This window comes from Poecilia latipinna, unplaced genomic scaffold (genome assembly GCF_001443285.1).
Source record: "Poecilia latipinna isolate Pla-1442-1.1 unplaced genomic scaffold, P_latipinna-1.0 Scaffold513, whole genome shotgun sequence".
NCBI classification, from domain to species: domain Eukaryota; kingdom Metazoa; phylum Chordata; class Actinopteri; order Cyprinodontiformes; family Poeciliidae; genus Poecilia; species Poecilia latipinna.
The window spans coordinates 208,635-226,040 of record NW_015113129.1 but is presented as its reverse complement, the minus strand read 5'-3'; the positions used below and the strand labels follow the sequence as shown (position 1 = coordinate 226,040).

At 37.6% G+C, this 17,406-nt stretch overlaps 1 protein-coding gene across 5 annotated transcripts in view; it reads right to left on the bottom strand.

Moving 5' to 3' along the window:
* Positions 1 to 1,739: 1,739 nt before the first annotated feature.
* LOC106952426 (astrotactin-1) overlaps positions 1,740 to 17,406 on the bottom strand; it is a 223,679-nt gene continuing 208,012 nt past the window's right edge. For all 5 annotated transcript variants that reach the window (XM_015040520.1, XM_015040524.1, XM_015040523.1 and 2 more), the window contains 2 exons: positions 10,038 to 10,142; positions 1,740 to 2,256 (listed from right to left, as the gene is read on the bottom strand). In XM_015040520.1, the coding sequence (XP_014896006.1) occupies positions 1,817 to 2,256; positions 10,038 to 10,142 (545 nt within the window). In that variant the 3' untranslated portion in view covers positions 1,740 to 1,816. The remainder of the gene's footprint in view (positions 2,257 to 10,037; positions 10,143 to 17,406) is intronic.

The window sequence follows — 17,406 nt, the reverse complement described above, 5'->3', positions numbered from 1 at the left end:
CCAAAAAGGGACGGGTCACGTCGGTGACCCAATCAGAAAAGAATCAGATGAAGATCAGCCTGGCTTCCTCCTGAATATGGAGGCAAGAAGCCGCAGTCAGGCACATCTTGTATTTGGAGCAAAGGCTGGGGACATGGATCATCAAACTCTCCTGTGAGCTCATTACTCCCTGCAAAAGGGCAAGATATTTCCAAGATGCCGAGAAGAGATTAAGAAAGATGACTCTGATTTCAAGTTTTTGCCAATGGAATCAATTTTGTTTTCCTCAAAACAGACGGTTCTGAGCCAAGCTGAAACATTTATCCACTTTGATTAAGCCACTCCGCATCTTCACAGCTCAGCGTAATCGCTATGCTACCATTTGACAGGACAGAGGGGGATTCTTGATAGATTTCTGCCAAAAATCTTAGACGAGCAGACGCGCAGTATCGCACGGACAAAATCCGATGTTTTTCATGTTCTTTTAACATTTGACCAACTAAATACAAAAGATTAAAAACATTTTTTTTTTGTTTATTCCTTTTTTAAAACCTGTTTCAGTTAGCAGGGCGAGAGCATCTACTTTTAACCTACCTCAATTCGAAAGGCATTGATTCTCTAAAGAAAACAGTCCTGTAAATAAATTGCTAGAAACCAAGGAGTGCATGTTTTTCAGCTTGTGTTTTCTCCTCCACCCACACGTCACAATTCAAATGTCCTAGACAAGTGCATTCTATACAAAACCCAGATTTGAATATGCTCCTTTTATTTTGAAGGAAACTGTGGCCGTTCCTCTGTTTGGGTAGCGACTTCAGCACCTTTGTGTGTCACAGTTTCGTTCGTGCTACAGAGGGATTTACAAAGAATGTTTCAACAACGCTTCAACTTCTGTCTAAGCGCTGCATAATGTCATAAACGTAAGACAGGCAGGCACATTATTAATGCTGCAAATGACCTTCTGAAAGGCTACATTTGTTATTTCCAGTTCTGAATTCACACTTTGATGCCAGTAATTGTTTAGCCTGGTGAATTGAGCCTCCCTTAGGCGATAGTGTTGTCTATGTCAAAAGGAGAATTGAACATGATTATTTTTAATCCTATGTCCAATCATTAATCCCATCATTAATGGTGCTAATCTGTTTAGAAGAATATTAATTCCTGAAGTCAAAGGTAAAGTGTCTCTGTTTGTGTAGAACAGACAGCTTGTTGGCAGAGATTACGTCTCCTTCTTTTGACAATTTTTTTTTTCCCCGGAAAAAAATAATTACTTACAGTAAGATTTTATGAGGTTTAGTTGTCAGTATTGTATGTTCAACCTTATTGTTCAACTGAAATGGCTGACATGTCCTCACAGTACAAGGAAAGCTAAGACATCGATTCTTTGATTGCTTGATTGGGGAAAACTTCAAACCCTTTAGCGCCCTTTAGTTTGGCTTCTTCAGTTGTAATAATGCAGAATTTACCTCAAAGCAACACTGATAAGTGACCACGTTGTGGCATGGCTGTTGTGTGCCGCAAACTGTATCTAGAGTAGACAGCACGCCACAAAAACATGTTTTGATCATGTCAGATAAAAGAAGTGCTGACAGGCTTGGAGCTGTCGCCTACTGAACGTAGATAAATCGTTACGTTAAACGAGACGCAGCTAACAGAACTTCAAGCATTACAGTAGACAAGAAATGTGGACTCTGATGATTAAAGATAAGTTGTTTGCTTGGCTACGAAGAGTGATCAAGACAAGAGGGTTTTTTTTTGTTTGGTTTGTCTTTTTAATCTAAAATAGTTGATGTATAAAAAAACTTAAATACACTGTTTGGTAGTAAAAGTTTTATGTCATTCAGAAAAGTTGTTCAGTCACACATACGGTGAATATTGAAAAGAGTTCTAGAGGTAATATGGGAGCGAAAACCTCAGTTACCCAAAGGAGCCAAGAGTTTTCAGTAGGTGTAGGATAGTTTCGGATATTTTCAGATGAAAATATCATGCAACATACATGATCAACTCCTCTTTTAATCACAAAACAGAAGCTCCGCACTAGGTCTTCTATTCTTTTTAAATCAAATACCAACACAAACTTCATTGTCCTACCTTTGCTGATGTCCTGGTACTCCAGCCACAGCTGTCTCTGGACTTGTTTGTTGGGGTACCAGATGGTGCAGGACTCCTGGAAGCCATAAACGGCCTCCTGCACGTAGTGGTTCCCAAACTCCCTCAGGATGGAGACAAAGTCGCTCCGCTGCGTCGCCCCGTCTAGAGAATGGATGGCAGAGCTGAAAGCTGGAAGGATGGAAAGCAGATGTTCAGCAGTGGTTAATATAGTCACATTTATAGTTGGTTTGTAGTTATTGGAAATGTAGAACCAGGTCAGATTTTGTATTTTGAAATACTGATTAGAATTTCTAAACCTTCTTTTTTAATAATGGTAGATATTACAGGCTAAATAATTATTTAACTTTAATAGGATACAGTAAAACACAAAAATATGAAATAAAACATCTTGCCACAGATAGTTGGCAACTATCTCGCCAAATATCTGTGCCAGAATTTCCACCAAGGTTATATGCAAAAGCCTCAGGGCTTTGGGGCTAAACAGTCGAGTAGAAAGCCAAAAAAGTCACCTGTCCTGATTGAGAAAATATATTGCAGCTAAATTAACAGTATTTACATCATTCTGACTTACTATGATAAAGCTAACAGAGCTATGACATCGGCATTTAGGTCATCGAGGAACTAATCGCCGATGATACTTGAAGAACACCACTAAGCCCATGAAACAGATCTATCAAAGACTGCACTTAAACCAACACACCCATCTATCAGCTCAGACTGTGATATGCAAAATGACAAACAGCGGAGCCCTGCAGTGGACAGTGAGGGAACCTAAGGAGGTCACTGGCTTTTCTCTGCACTCTGTCCAGGATTTGTTTCAGAGCCACAGCAGGACCAGGGCACTGAACATTGTCAGATATAACCTTTGACATTCGGTTTAACTTTTCATGCCGTCATCAGATCGTAGTGCAGCATGAAAAGCGGAAGCAAACTGCTCCGCAGTCTGGTGCCAAAAGCTGTCCAAATACTCTATGTACTTTACTGCATCCATTTCATTTGCTGGATATATGTTGTGTTTTTACCTACCGGTACTTGTGTTTTATATCTTTTTAATGTTTTTTATTTTTTTATTTTTATTTTCTATGCAATGCGATGGACCAGCGACCTGTCCAGGGTCTGCCCTGCCTGTCGCCCAATGACCGATGGAGATGGACACCATGACCTTGCCAGGATATGTCGGTATGGACATCTTGCATGTTATTGTTTACAGCTGGAAATTTTGCACATGCGCACAACGCTGGAGGGCAAAAAGACTATTCTTTTACATACTAACCCTAGCTGCGTTGCTGCTGTAGAACAATTTTAACTAAATGAAACCTGGAGATGTGGGCATTATTAATTTAGTGCAGTGTACCAGAGCAAAGGGAACATAACACAGATTGAAGAACATTGAAGAACAACTCAAAACCACAGTTTCCTCGTCATAACAACTGACAACATCCAACACCAATAAAACACTTATTTAACACACAAAGGAAAAACGGAACACCCCATTTTTTTTTTTTTTTTATATCAAGTACGTTTTAATGTATTCTTTTGATGTCATTAGAGGAGAGCTGAATTTTCCCATTTAATCCAGTTTGTCTCAGTTCAGCAACTGCAAAGAGGTATTTATTATCAGAGCGGTGATGTGGAAGCTGATGTCAGGTGTTTGACACCAAGCGTCTTACATGGATTTAAGTGGACATCTGAGTCATCTGCTTACTATTCATGAACTCTTTCAACCACAGAGTGAGGATTATCCGCACTGTCCACTCACGGATATGGGCAAGCTTGGGTTCACATTTAGAAGAAGATGGAAAAATAAGTAAAATGTCATACATTTAAATCTGTTCAAAGCCGGAGCCGTTTCAGAAGCACTCTGTGTTCTAAAAAAAAAAATAAAAATCTATTTTATATATATATATTCCATTTAATCTCACACAGAATATATAAGCAAGTTTTTAACAGGATACTGGAACTTTAATTTGTGGCAAGATTTGTTTTTCACTTGAGTCGCATCATTCTTTTGTATTAGTTCTCTCCTGGGCTACAGCTAATAGCTAATGGCCATAAATAGCCCATAGTCTATTTTAGGACAGGTGTAGGATTTACTTTTAATGACCCTTATGAAGACTGAGGGTTCAGATATAAAAACTTTGCAAACTGTAATTTAAAATCTAATATGTTTTGTTTGAAAGAATAACACAAACTGAACACACAACATCCACAATAAATGCTGAGCAGCTGAAAAAAAACAACTTTAATTGTACGTCTTAAGTTAAAACATTTGGCAAGTTCATAATCAGCAGCTTCAGTTTCTCAAATTTAGTTTAGTTTCATCTGAATTAGATTTCCAAATGACTAAAAGCCATTTTAGCTCAAAACTTTTCAAGGTAAAGCATAAAAGTAATTTTGTTTTCTATGAAAAATGTTAGAATATAGAGGCAGATACTTTAGTTTGTTCTTATAAAATTAGATATAGCTTACAGATGGATGTTGAATATGTTGATTCCAAAAACCGTTTTTGAAGGAAAATAAAAAGAACTTTTTTTTTTTTTTTTTTAAAACTTAGTTAAAAAAAACTTTAATAAAATTAGATGACAATATTCATACATTTCAGATTTTTATCATTATTATTATCATAGCAAACCATTTCATCTGGGCTTTGAAGGCCATTTATAGTGCAAGTATGAAAGTTGATGTGAAGGCCTCTAAAAGTACAAGTGTTTATTCTTCAACCGTATAAAACTCAGGATCTTCATTTCCTCTTCCTCATCACCTTCCTCCACCTGTCCGCCCTCCAACGCACTTCTCTCCTCTTCACTGGCTCCAGTCCTCATCGCTCAGCAGTTCCAAGCTTTAAACGCCTTCATTGCTCCATATCTATTGTATCAATACATCTTTTAAAAATGTCTCTGGTCTCCTGGGAGTGCCTTGCATGTGGGTCAGAAAACTAACAAAAAATATGACATTAAAAGAAACTGATATTTTCTAACACAGAAGAGCCCTGTTTGGTAAAATATACTTATATATTCGAATGAGATACCGACTCATCAACTTGCACGTCTGTATCAGGTGCTAAAAGTTATCAAAATATTTGAGTTCCATTATGAATATGGATGTGGTTGATAAGCATCGACTAGTTTGTCATATCAATATGTACAAGTGCTTTAAAAAGTAACATCTTTTTAACTGCTAAAATTGTCTGTGGTACCATTTCTCTGGTTTACATAAATGCTTTTACTGATATGGATACAAAAGAGCCAGAGAGTTAGAAGATTATTTTGGTTGTGAATCACACAATGTTTCCACTCCCCCACCAGTGACTGCACTCTGCTGGACAACTGAATAAAAGGCTTCAGGCGGTTTATTCCTGCTTAAAGGAAAGATTTTGAATATTTCTGGGGTGAAATTTAAAGTTGCACCTCAGATCAATCTTATAAAGCTAACAGCAACTGGCAAACTACAAGCAGCACATATGTTAAGCTCTACCCAAGCAGATAGCCCGACTAATTAAACAGCAAACTTAAGCCTCTTATACGCTCCGTGTTGCTCTCCAGAGAACAGAATGGCAAAATAAGGATGACATTCTGAGCAGTAGAGACAGTAAGCACTAACTCTGCATAAGTTCAGAACAATATGGAATATAAAGGGTCAACAAAACATTCTAATTTTAACATTACTTCAGAAATAGTAGAAATATTTCATGTTTTTGCCACTTCAAATGAAAACATCTAAATCTTATTCTTGTTTTTCTCCCAATATGTTTCAAAAATTACCCTAGCGTAAAACAGTCTTGCTTTTCATACCACAAGAATCTACCTATACATGCATCAGGGCTAGAAACTACATTCTGACTTCTTCCTATAAAATCCCAAACCACTTTTTCCACAAACAAGAACTGAACACCATAACAATCTTCATCATAGTCATTCCTAAACGCCAGTTGGTTTGCGTCGCTTTATCCCTGCCCGCTGAAAACAGGATATCACATGTTGTAAGAGGTTCTTCTTCTTTGACTCGCTTAATCATGTCAGGTTGAAACCATGACGACGGTTTGAGGTCAGTAATCCTGACCTTACAGTGACCTAACCTTTCTAATCTCCCCCAACCAAACTGGACAATGGTGCAGCTCAGTGTCTCCTAACTCTGGGGCACCAGGGTTAGGAAGAGTGCCCTGCATGTTTTGCAGGGCTGCATGCTTTGGATGTTTGACTCCTTTGACATACTTTGCTACAGTTCTGGAAAAGCCTGTTAATCTGCCGTCAATAGAAATCAGGTGGGCTGAAGCAAGAAATCATCTGCTTTGGATGGGATGCAGGGAAACGTACCCTCAGGTCCAGGGTTGAGAAAAAAACAAAGCAAAACAAAACAAAACAAAAAAAAAAACAGGTTCAGCTACCAGACATATTGCCCAATATTGGACCTAGATTTTACTGTAGAAACAAAATGAGTAAAAAAATGTTTTAGAGAGTTTGAAAATGAGAGCAAAAGTAGGGTAAAGAACTGATTGATTTAGCTGGAATGTATATGAATTAATTGAAAAAAATAACTAATCGAGAAATGTGTGTTTTCACAAGCTAAGAGCGTGCTGTTATCTGATTAGAGACGAGTGAACTCAACGAGGGGGGAGGGACAAGGACATAAAGGGCTTGTGGAAACACGTTTCAAATGCTACATTGATCAGACTGTAACAGAACGTCCATATGCTCGGCGAAATTCTTGCTCAGCAAATATTGGAAAGCAAAACTGCAATAGCAGTTTATCATTCTGATTTTCAGGGGAAGCAGTATTAATATCTCACAGCTCACGCTTCACTCGCTCTAACTTCTCCTCCGAAATTAAATTAGGAGGCTGCTGAAGTGAGAGACAGAGAGCATAGTGAGGATGAGAGATGGGGGCTTTGCTATCAGATGTAAAAATCAGTAGGCTCGCCCCTCCAGTGCCTGTTGAAATATGATGAGCTAAAGTGGGAAATGGGACTTAAAAGAGGAAGAAAGGATGGAGGCTTTTGAGTCGCTTCTGAGGGAGGAGAAAATAGGAAGTGTGTCCTCAGCCAGACATCACAGACACTTTCAAACCAGAGCAACACCACTGGAAATGCATTAGAGGTGTCATGGCTGTATTTATAGAGGAGTGGCTGCACTCATCAGGTGAGAAACTATTTATGAGGGATTTCAGAAAAAATGCATTAAACTCGTGGAAAAATTAGGATTATTGGAAGACATTTACAGCCAGTCTGAATGCAATATTTCAGAAGATATCGCTTCACCCTTAGAGAACCACTCACAAAAGTCATAATTTTTGTCCTCATGAGACAAGTTTAGCAGTAAGAGACGTGTAAGGAAACTGTCATCCCTGACATTTCAGCTGCTAAAAGAGCTTACGAAATTACTTTACTAAATCCCAGTCATGGTGACCATCTTTACTGACATGATGCTTACAGAGGAAAAGCTTTAAAATACACAGCAGGTGATCAGATGCAGTGAAAAAACAAGAGAATGATAATGAACGTACAATTTATAACGACACGTCATTCAAGTCAACAATCTGTTTCCACTTTCACATGCAATACTATATAGTATTTTTCATTTTCTTACCAACTTTAGATTGTTTTTTTCTAGTTTTATTTACATAGACTTTCTCCTACAAGAACACTAACGTTTTTATAGTTGTACTTTTTTTTTTTTTTACAAATACCATGAAATTAACTGCGTTCCTAATAGTTACTACCGTTTGAAGAATCTGTGTAGTGATTTTCTGTAGTTTTGTGGAAAGATCCACAAAAAAGAAAAAGAAAAAACAACAAAAGACAGTTAACTGCCAAGTCACTGAGCCCCTCCTTGAATTTTCTCACTACATTTCTGCCTTCAGAGTGTGGTTGTGGTAGGGTGGTGTTACACCGTTAATGCTGCTACGTCTCTAATGAGCGAGGCAGCCTCAGCACCGTGTCAACTCCCATCTGAGACGAATATTTGACGTACACGCTCTCCACTTCTAAGAGCTCGCTGGACGAGCATCGCTCCAAGAAACAACAAATCAGCTCAGTATAGTTTAGGATTTAAAATAGAAACTTAAGGAGGTGTGATACTCTGTGAGCTGTGATTTATGATGTGATTAACTGAAATGCATCGACTACTACAAATCTTTGGTTCTCTGATGCCAGGTGGATTTTTAAAAGCTCTCATAGATGCAGGATATCACCAGGTTGACTTGTTTTTAATGAATGAACGGCCACTGAGAGCACATCTTCTGTTTCGTGAAGGAGGCTTTTGACATGAAACATGAAAACACCGATGACTATACTGCGTTTATTTAAAAGAAGAGTTCATTTAAGGAAACGGCTGAACCTACACAAACGTAAATCCGGAGCAAAGCCACACTGATTGTTTGTGCTTTTCCTTTATAGAGAGACACGCTGCATATCAAAGCAGCAGGGAAGTGCAGAGGGAAACTTGAATAAAGAAGATAAACTTCAGTGTTCAGTGGGAAATCGCTTTAATGCCAGTAATGACAACTGATCTGGGAAAAAAAAAAGTCTTTAAGGATGAATTTATTTTTGACACGGGAGATGGCAAGTCCCATCCCACTTTAATCATCACTCATCCCACTCTGACACTTCCACAGCTCCCCTCTATTATACAGTGTATAAAGCCGTTTGAAGCACCCATTTCCCCAGGCACAGCCTGGTGTGTGTTTCTATTTGCTTTTCTTGCGAGGCAATAACCTTACTTTTAAACTTTAGCACCCCATTACCAAGCCCCGGGTTCAGCGCATCATAAAAAGCACCTCTTTTTTTTTTTTATGTGAATCTTTGCTATTCAGAGCAGGCTTCCTCAGAGAAAGAACATGTTTATGTAGTTTAATTTTCATTTTGGTTAGACACATTACTCTTTTGCCTTTAGACAAGTCAGATATTAAAAGGTATTAAGACTTATTACAGTCAGGTAAGGAGCTGAGTAAAGAGTAAACAGATGATGTGCTTGCAGCTTCATGTCCCTCTTGTTTGAATGTGCTCCATGAGCATATTGTGGTTTTCTTTTACACTGACGCATACAGAATTTTTTTTTTTTTAACATACATTTACCCGCAGCCTGTTTCCACAATAACTGTGATGAGTGATTTCACAGCTACATTGAACATTTGCAAGGCTAAGAAATGTTTAAATGTGAAGCATTTGCCTTGTAAACTGTGACCACGTATTTTATCGCTGTGTATTATGATTACGTTGCTCAGAACAGGAAATGTACATTTAGATCTCAAGAGTTTATGTGCACTTTTTTTTTTCACATTTAGCTGTGAAGGAATCTTTTTTGAAAACAGCCAGAAGATGCCATGTATGATCAAAAGAAAGTGGTGTACGAGGTCCGTCATCAAAATGAAAAATACAAGAGCCAAGCTTTTGTGTTAAGAGGCTAACCTCGACATGGCTTTTTAATTATGATGTGTTCGATAATATATGACTGTGTTTGTCTTTGTGCAAACTGAAGAACATTTTCCTTTAGCATAAAAATACAGTAACAGCTATGTTATTTCCTCCATCTCATTCTGCCTTTAAATGTATTACGATATTTAGATGCTATGAATAAACAACACTATGCAATTTGATCTCCAGCTGAAATCAATGGCAAGATTTTAATTTAAATCAATACTATCGAAATGGCACATGCTACTTAATAGCATGCTGCAATGTCCAAATGATCCGTCTATTCCAACAGAGAGTTCCTCACCTCGGCATGCCAAATGCATGCTATATAATTATACATAACTATATAGCATGCAACTGTTTAACCAACTGAAGACACTCGTAAATTGTAAACAGAGCATTGCAGATGCATAATTTATGGATGAAACAGAACTTAATGTTAGATAAAATGTTATTTTGTCAATCTGAGAATGCTCACCTACACGGCATAACAACAAACAGTGTGACATGAGCTTAGTGCTACCCAAACTGAGTGATCTACCTTGAGACAGGACCCACTGGTTGAGTTTGACATGGTACAACACAGAGCGCAGACTCCAATGCTGGACAAGGGGATAGCCAGACACCTCACTGTAGTTCACCATACCTGTAGGATTAAAGAAAAAAAAAAGCAACAAACAAACAAACATTAACATGGATACAGTTCCCTCAGAGCTATACTGTTGCAGGTTTTAAGGTGGTGTTCTTCCCCATGAGTAAATTCAGCCGGAGGAAGAAGAAAAAAAAAAAAAAAAAAAATCTCCAAACCTCCAGCTCAGGATTAATGTTTTATTTTCTGCTTGGTAGTAGTGGTGGTGGAGGTTGCAGACTTCAGCGTTAGATCAAAGGTTGGACCCACATTTCATGTTTACTTTACAAGATGGCATGAGACATAAACACGCGATAACTTAAGAGTTGGATCAAAGGGAAATGCCATCAGAAGTTTAACTCGAGAATCAAAAAATTATAAGATTATAGTAAAATCTATTGAGAAATAAAAATGCAGATGGCTAATTAGACGTAATGTTATAATGTTAGATGTAAATGAAAGTGTATAAATGCATTTAAATGACACTCGCATAAACTGCAAAAGCAAAAGCAGTTGTACCCTTTGAGCTTTTTTCCCAATTTTGTCAAGTTAGAGCCATCAAATTCAATTTTATTGGGATTTTATTTAATGTAAAGCTTTCAAATTATTTAAAACCTCCTTTCCATTTCCTTAATGACTGACCAGATTCCTTGTTGCAGTGCTTTGCATGTAGTTCAAGTTTTTTCAACTTCGTCTTCACTTGATCCCATACTTTCTGCCACATTTGTCCCTGTGGCTTGTGGTAATATGCAAAATGGACTTCTCATAACTTTCTTTCAACAGTGACTTTCTTCTTGCCAATCTTCTGTAAAATCTGTGCTTACCTAATCGTTTTTTGTCAACAGATTCTCACCCGTGAGCTACAGCTCTGTGTTACCATGGTTCTCTTGCTTGAAAGCTCTAAGTTTTTCTAGAAAGCCACATGTTTGTAGTGTAAAAATAGCGCAGCAGTGTGTGAGGCATTTCTTGCCTTTATCATTCCACAAATAATCCGGCTTTTAAATTTTCTTCTTACTTCACCGGAGGAGCTTCATTAAATCCCATTTGGGTTTTGGCTTTCAATTCATTGTTTTTTTTAATCTTTTGTGTTATTGTTTTTGTAGCGTCCCCTCTAAGAGAAAAGTCTAAAAAGTTTAAAACTGACATTGCATTACCCGGTCTGAATAAAACAGCAGACGGCAAAAATTAATGATCCATAATCATGTGGAGGAGTTGGCAGCGCAAGAAGCTGCTGCACATAACTCTCTGATGAGATTGTAAAGACCAAAAACAAAGCAAAACGAGCAAAAGCAGAGATATATTCTCCTGCAAGCTATGTGTGTTTCAAAGGGCGAGCTGCAGACATTTTTGATGCGTCGTTTCAAATTAAAATTTTTACATGATCCGGAACAGTACAAAAAATATGTCATTTTTAGGTCATTGTCGACAAAATTTAATTATAATACAAAGACATACTTTTACAAAAAGAGCTACTATGCTTCCTTTTAAATAAGTTAGGACAGGTCTGTAGACTAAACAAAGTTCTGCACAGTAATCAAGGATGCAGCAACAGTTTCCGACAAGAAAATACATGTACATGAAATACAGCCATTGTACAGCGCACAGTCATAAAACCAACTGACCAACTGATTGTCAAGTCATCATAAGTCGACTTTTGAAATGGCTCATTTTCCAGACAACAAAAACCATTAACCCATTGCCAGAAAATGGCTGGATGGTTTTCCAGAAGCAGTACAGACTCAAATCAATCAAGTGCAAAAATGGGCCAAAACGTGAATTTTGGATCATAGTCCCCCTTTAGCTTTAGTAAATAGATCAGGATGTGTATATATATATATATATATATATATATATACACACACAGATTTAAAATCTGATTTAAATATTATAAAGTGCTCACTGTATTGTGGGTACTACAATTACAAAGACTAAAAACACCCCACAACACTCAGAAATAATGTTATCTTATATTTCATGTTGCCTTTACGCTGTGTTCTTTTACAGCCCTGTATATTATCTGTATTGATTTGGTCTTATTTGACAATATTTGCCCTGCTGAAATCAATAGCGCCTATCTCGTCAGCGCAAAGAAGTCACCCATGTATAAATGTTTTTTTCATTTTGATGCACTGCTCATTCTTCAAATATTACACACACTTTGTGCCACTTTGACCAACGACCTTATAAAATCAAAGTCAACGGCGTATGAAACACATCCCACGATGCCACACAGCAGAAACAGCAGCAGAAGGGAACCAAGAGTGTTTGATGACAAATAATTCAAATTAAATACGTAGAACACGGAGCCTTTACCAAACATTAAGAGTAGTTATTATAAAATATCAAACTGGTGGAGAATGGTGAAAATATATTTAAAATATATATATTTTTTTCAATGCAACATTTATTGTATGGCTTAGCGAATAATGATGCTGTCAGCTGCAGGAACAGGCCCTTAACATCACTTTTATCAAACCATAAGCACAGCAGCAGAGTATAAATCATGTAGTCTCCCATGGCAACTGACAGCCGTGTCATTCTGCAGCGGTGGGATTACGGCCATATATCACTCTGACTGCCCCCACCGTGTTCACAACCACATCCAGAAGGGATCTGAATGATGCTGGTGGTGGAGACAGCCGTCCTCCGACCACAGAAACGGAAGAAGGGAAGGGGAAAATAGATGAAAGGAAGCAAAAGATAAGAACTTTGTGTGTATGTGCATTTTAGAGATTTTCTTTTTTTTTTTCTGGGTGTGTGTGAGTGAGATAAATCGATGTGTGAGGCATACTGAAAAGCAGGGCTTTAAAGGTACATGGGCCATGTGAAAAAGTGAGAGAGAAGCGAATGATGATGAATAAAGAAAGGAAGATGTCTGCCATTTGCAGTGATGGGTGGTGGTTTGTGTGCGTGTCACAAAAATGAAGATGTATCAGTTGCCGGCAGAATGAGAAAGGAAGTATTAATGTTTATTTTTTGGGAAATTAAATTTGGTGCATAAATGACCAGAAAGATGAAAAAGTTAAAAATGATGAATTGAAGTATTGCAACTGTGATTGTTCAGTTGTTTCCAACACTGCATTGCCTCAACCAGGTTTAAAGTTCAAATCTTACCCTGGGGTAATTCTGCATCGAGTGGGTTCTCTGTGGAAACTCATTTCTTCCCACAGCCCAAAAATCTGCATCTTAGGTTAATTGGTCTCTCTAATTTCCCTTTAGGTGTAAATGCGTGCAACGGCTCCGTTATCTTTCGATGGATACGAGACCCACTCGTTATGGACATGATGGTATGGATGATGGCAAGATAAAATTCAGCCATTAATAAAAAGGAAAATACATTTAGAAGATCCTTATCCCAGTGGGAAAATTTACACATTTAATTCCAGGTGCTAAATATCTGCAAGTCAAAACTTATTTCTGTAAGGGCCATGAAGTGGCTCCTCCAATCTTGTTTAGAGGCGTTATGTGTTTACTAGAATATTCATCCATATTTATATAGTCATCCAAATCAAAGCCAGAGCAAATAGCTTCATATTATAAAAAGGACGAACGTTGTTTGAGTTATGAAGATCAGAGAAAGTACTCTCCCCTGAAAGCTGCTCGTAATTTTGGCAGAGAAAGAGGAAAAGAAATCAGCAACATGCTTTGTTGTTGATTTTCTAATTTTTTTTTTCCTGCAACTATCTGTAAAATGTAAAATATTTTATGCACTCCTTTGGCTATAGTTTTTGCAGATTTCAGGTCCATTACGAGAATGAAGGAATCCTTTTCGTAGAATACATCGGGGCGGTTATGCTGCTTAAAAGTGTTGGACTGTTATCAAGGATTTGCATGGAAAAAAAAAAAAGTCAAATGTGTCCAAGTTCATGTTTTTTTCTTACAAAATTGCAGATAGTATATGAAAGCTAAATAGATAATAAAAAACAATGACAATAAAGGTGTGCTGTACCCAAAAGGCTCAGACAAACATTGTCTATTTGGTAATAACTTACAAATTTTAATTTTATTTATCATTTTATTTATTACCTATATGTGAAAAAACCCACATTTAAAAACATAACTAAATATTTAGAGAATAATTCAATTAATGGTTCACTTTACGGCCTACATTTAAAGACATCTGTGTCGTGGTGCATTTTTATTTTTGAACAATTTAATCATTTCTAACAAGATAGAAATAAAGTAAAAAGGCTTTAGTGAGCCTTGTTAATTTTGGAGAACTGCGGACATTGTTTAAAAGTATTTAATTAAAAGAGTTGTAAAATCTAATTTTATTTCCGTAATACATCAACGGAGATGGAGATTTTAATGTTGAACTTCTTATGAGCTCGAGTTTGAACTGCATGACTAAAAGGACCTCATTAGGACAAAAACCTGATATGTAACCATTCAAGAAATGATTGACTCCTGGGGACAAGCTTATAATTACAAAACCAGTTATTAGCACGAACCTCGGAAAGTGTGTAATTATCTCAGACGTTTATGTAAAGGTTTAGATTACCGTTCTAAGTCAAATGAAAGTTGGACAAATTCTGTTAACACTGCAGCCGGATCTGGTGCGGTTCTCTCTGGAGGACACACACGCTCCAAACGGACACAAGCCAGACGTGAACGTACACGGGAAGCGCGCAACGGCTCCTCCGTTGACACTGCTCTGAAAACGCAACGTTTGGCAGAGGCCTGACACCACCTATGAACTTGATGAATAAGGCTCTAAATGTGATGTTCCTGCATTGTCCTCTCCTTCAGGTACATACATTTATCCCCTCTTATGGGAAAAGGCTTCCCGGCCCGGTAGATCTATTCACCAGTGTACAGAAAGTGAAAGCACACCACTACATAAGCCTCGCCGTCCCCATCTCCGCCTCCTTTAGTGAAAACGAATAACAAGTCCCGAACACATACAGTAGCACAGCATATTCTTCTTCTTGCTGAAAGGCCTTGTCTCCCTTTTAGCCCTGGGGTACTCTGCTCTCATTGTCTGACAGAATGATTAATTTGACTGAACTTCACTTTGCAAACATCCCAAGTTCACTTTCTCTCCCTGTACAGCTGCTGGCCGAGCCTCAGACAGAAGCGGCGTTTTTTTAGGGCTGTGTCCTGCGTGACAACCGGTTCCTTTTGTGGAAACGCGAGGCGTAGAAGTGCCTCATCAGAACCGTGCAGAGAAAATGATAAAAGGCAACAAATAAATAAGTATTGTTTGCTTTTAACCGGACAGAACAAATGTGGTCGTCGTACAACATCACCGTAGCAACACTTCAGCATCTTCTCTGTTTACACGCTGCGACATTCCAGATGGAAATGTTTCGGGAGTCTCAGTTTTTTTTTTTTTTTATTTATTTATTTTTTTTTAGTTTCACATAGTTTTGCACTATCACATTAATCTGTTAAGTTCTTTGACTTGTTGCGTAATTAAAGTAATGAGTGAGTGTCAAACAGATCATTGCTTCGGGGCTTTTTCAACAGCTGGGGGACTGAATATGGCAATATGTGTCAAACATGCCATCAAAAACTAGCAAATACTTTAAACAACAAGGTTAAGCTAAATTTTACATGTTTTAATTTTTCAGGATATAGTTACTTCTTTTTTTTTAAAGAAATTAAAGGTAAACAATAAATTTAAAATGTAATTTATAGAACAGTCTTATCTGTTACAACTTATACCTTTTCACAGACTGTAAACAGTATGGATCACAGAAGGTAAATAAAATACGTAATATGATTTTCAAAAAATCTCTGTTTGAATAGTGTATAATTCTTGCTTCTAGATTCTGTTTTTTAACAAACTGTTGATAAACACACCAATCATCGTACTGTTGCTTATTCCTTTTAGTCATAAGCGTTGAGGGGGCTTCAGTGTTTAGCCTGTAGCTGAAAATGTGTCACGCTTCCTAGTTTAACAACATTTTGAAGTAGCAAAAACACTTCTGATAAAAACTTTCACCTTTGTGTAGCCAAATGATGAAAACTTGACATGCGGAGGCCAGCAGAGCAAATGCTACCGGTGACACAAACATATATGTCTGAAAAACAAATATTGATTAATATTACAGAAATAAAGAACTGTGTCCTCTTAGTTTTCTCCTGTGAATAACGGCTGGTGTGTTATTTCTACTTTTCTCTTTGTATTCTCTCATAAGCCTGCTATTAGTTTCCTCACATCTGCTATCATGCAAATAGCCAAATCTCTTTCAGACTGTCCTTAATTTTCGATTTAGATTTTTTTTTTAACCAGTTTTACTTAGTTTATTAATATTATTAGAGTAGGACATTTAAAACATGAACATCGTATATTTATAATTGGCCAACAAAAACATTAGTAAAGTAAGATTACCAGTTGTGTGGTGAAGCGTTTTGGATCGTATCTGTGACGTTCACGTTCAGCTCAATATTGTTTATTAGTCAATTCATTCAGTTCAAAGCAGAAACAATTATTATGGATGAAAATGCATTTTGGTTTCATCCAGCTTTCCTCCTCCACTGTAGCTGCGTGAGAAGCCGTAAAGTTCCCAAGCGTCAAAGTTTAGCGGTAGCTGGGAGTCCTCCATTTTGTGCTGCGATCACTTGTTAATGTTCCACTTCTTGGAACGTTGCATTGCACATTTAGTTACACACGCACACCCACGCAGACACATTGGGCATGTGTTCAGGATTAAAACAATGCTGTATTTGTTTGGCATGTGCACGTACTAAGCCATACTGGATGTTTTTTCTATGAAAATGATGTGCATCATTACAAGTCCTTTGCTGATGCAGGTAAAAGTAAAGAGTTTTCAGCTCTCATGCATTTGATAAATGCATGAACTGCCACAGGAACTGCCACTGGTCAGAGCCAATCAACGTAATTGTAGCCAACTGGTTTTTGCATCAACAAAAAAAGGTTCTTCATAAAAAAGGGAGTGCGGTCAAGAAACTACTACGGCCTCAAATATCCCCGTTACAAAGGGAATTTTTTATTATTTACTGAAATAATTTCCTTAGAGGTAGTTTATGGAAAATGAGTACACCGTAAATCTAAACAATGAGGAAGGCTGGTCTGAGCTTTATCCTCATATTGATGGGACAGAGTCGGTCTTTGCATGCATACAGTGTAGCAGTTACATAAATCAAAACAAATTCAAATCAATATTTTAGCTCTCTGAGAAGTAAGTCTGCTGGGAAGTGAATCCAGCCTTGAGGATCACAGCTCAGTTCTCAAGTAGAGTTTTTCCTGTTTGATCTTGCAGATGTCTGCTATTTGTTTTCATCTGAACCAAAATAGGATTAAGACAAAAAAAAA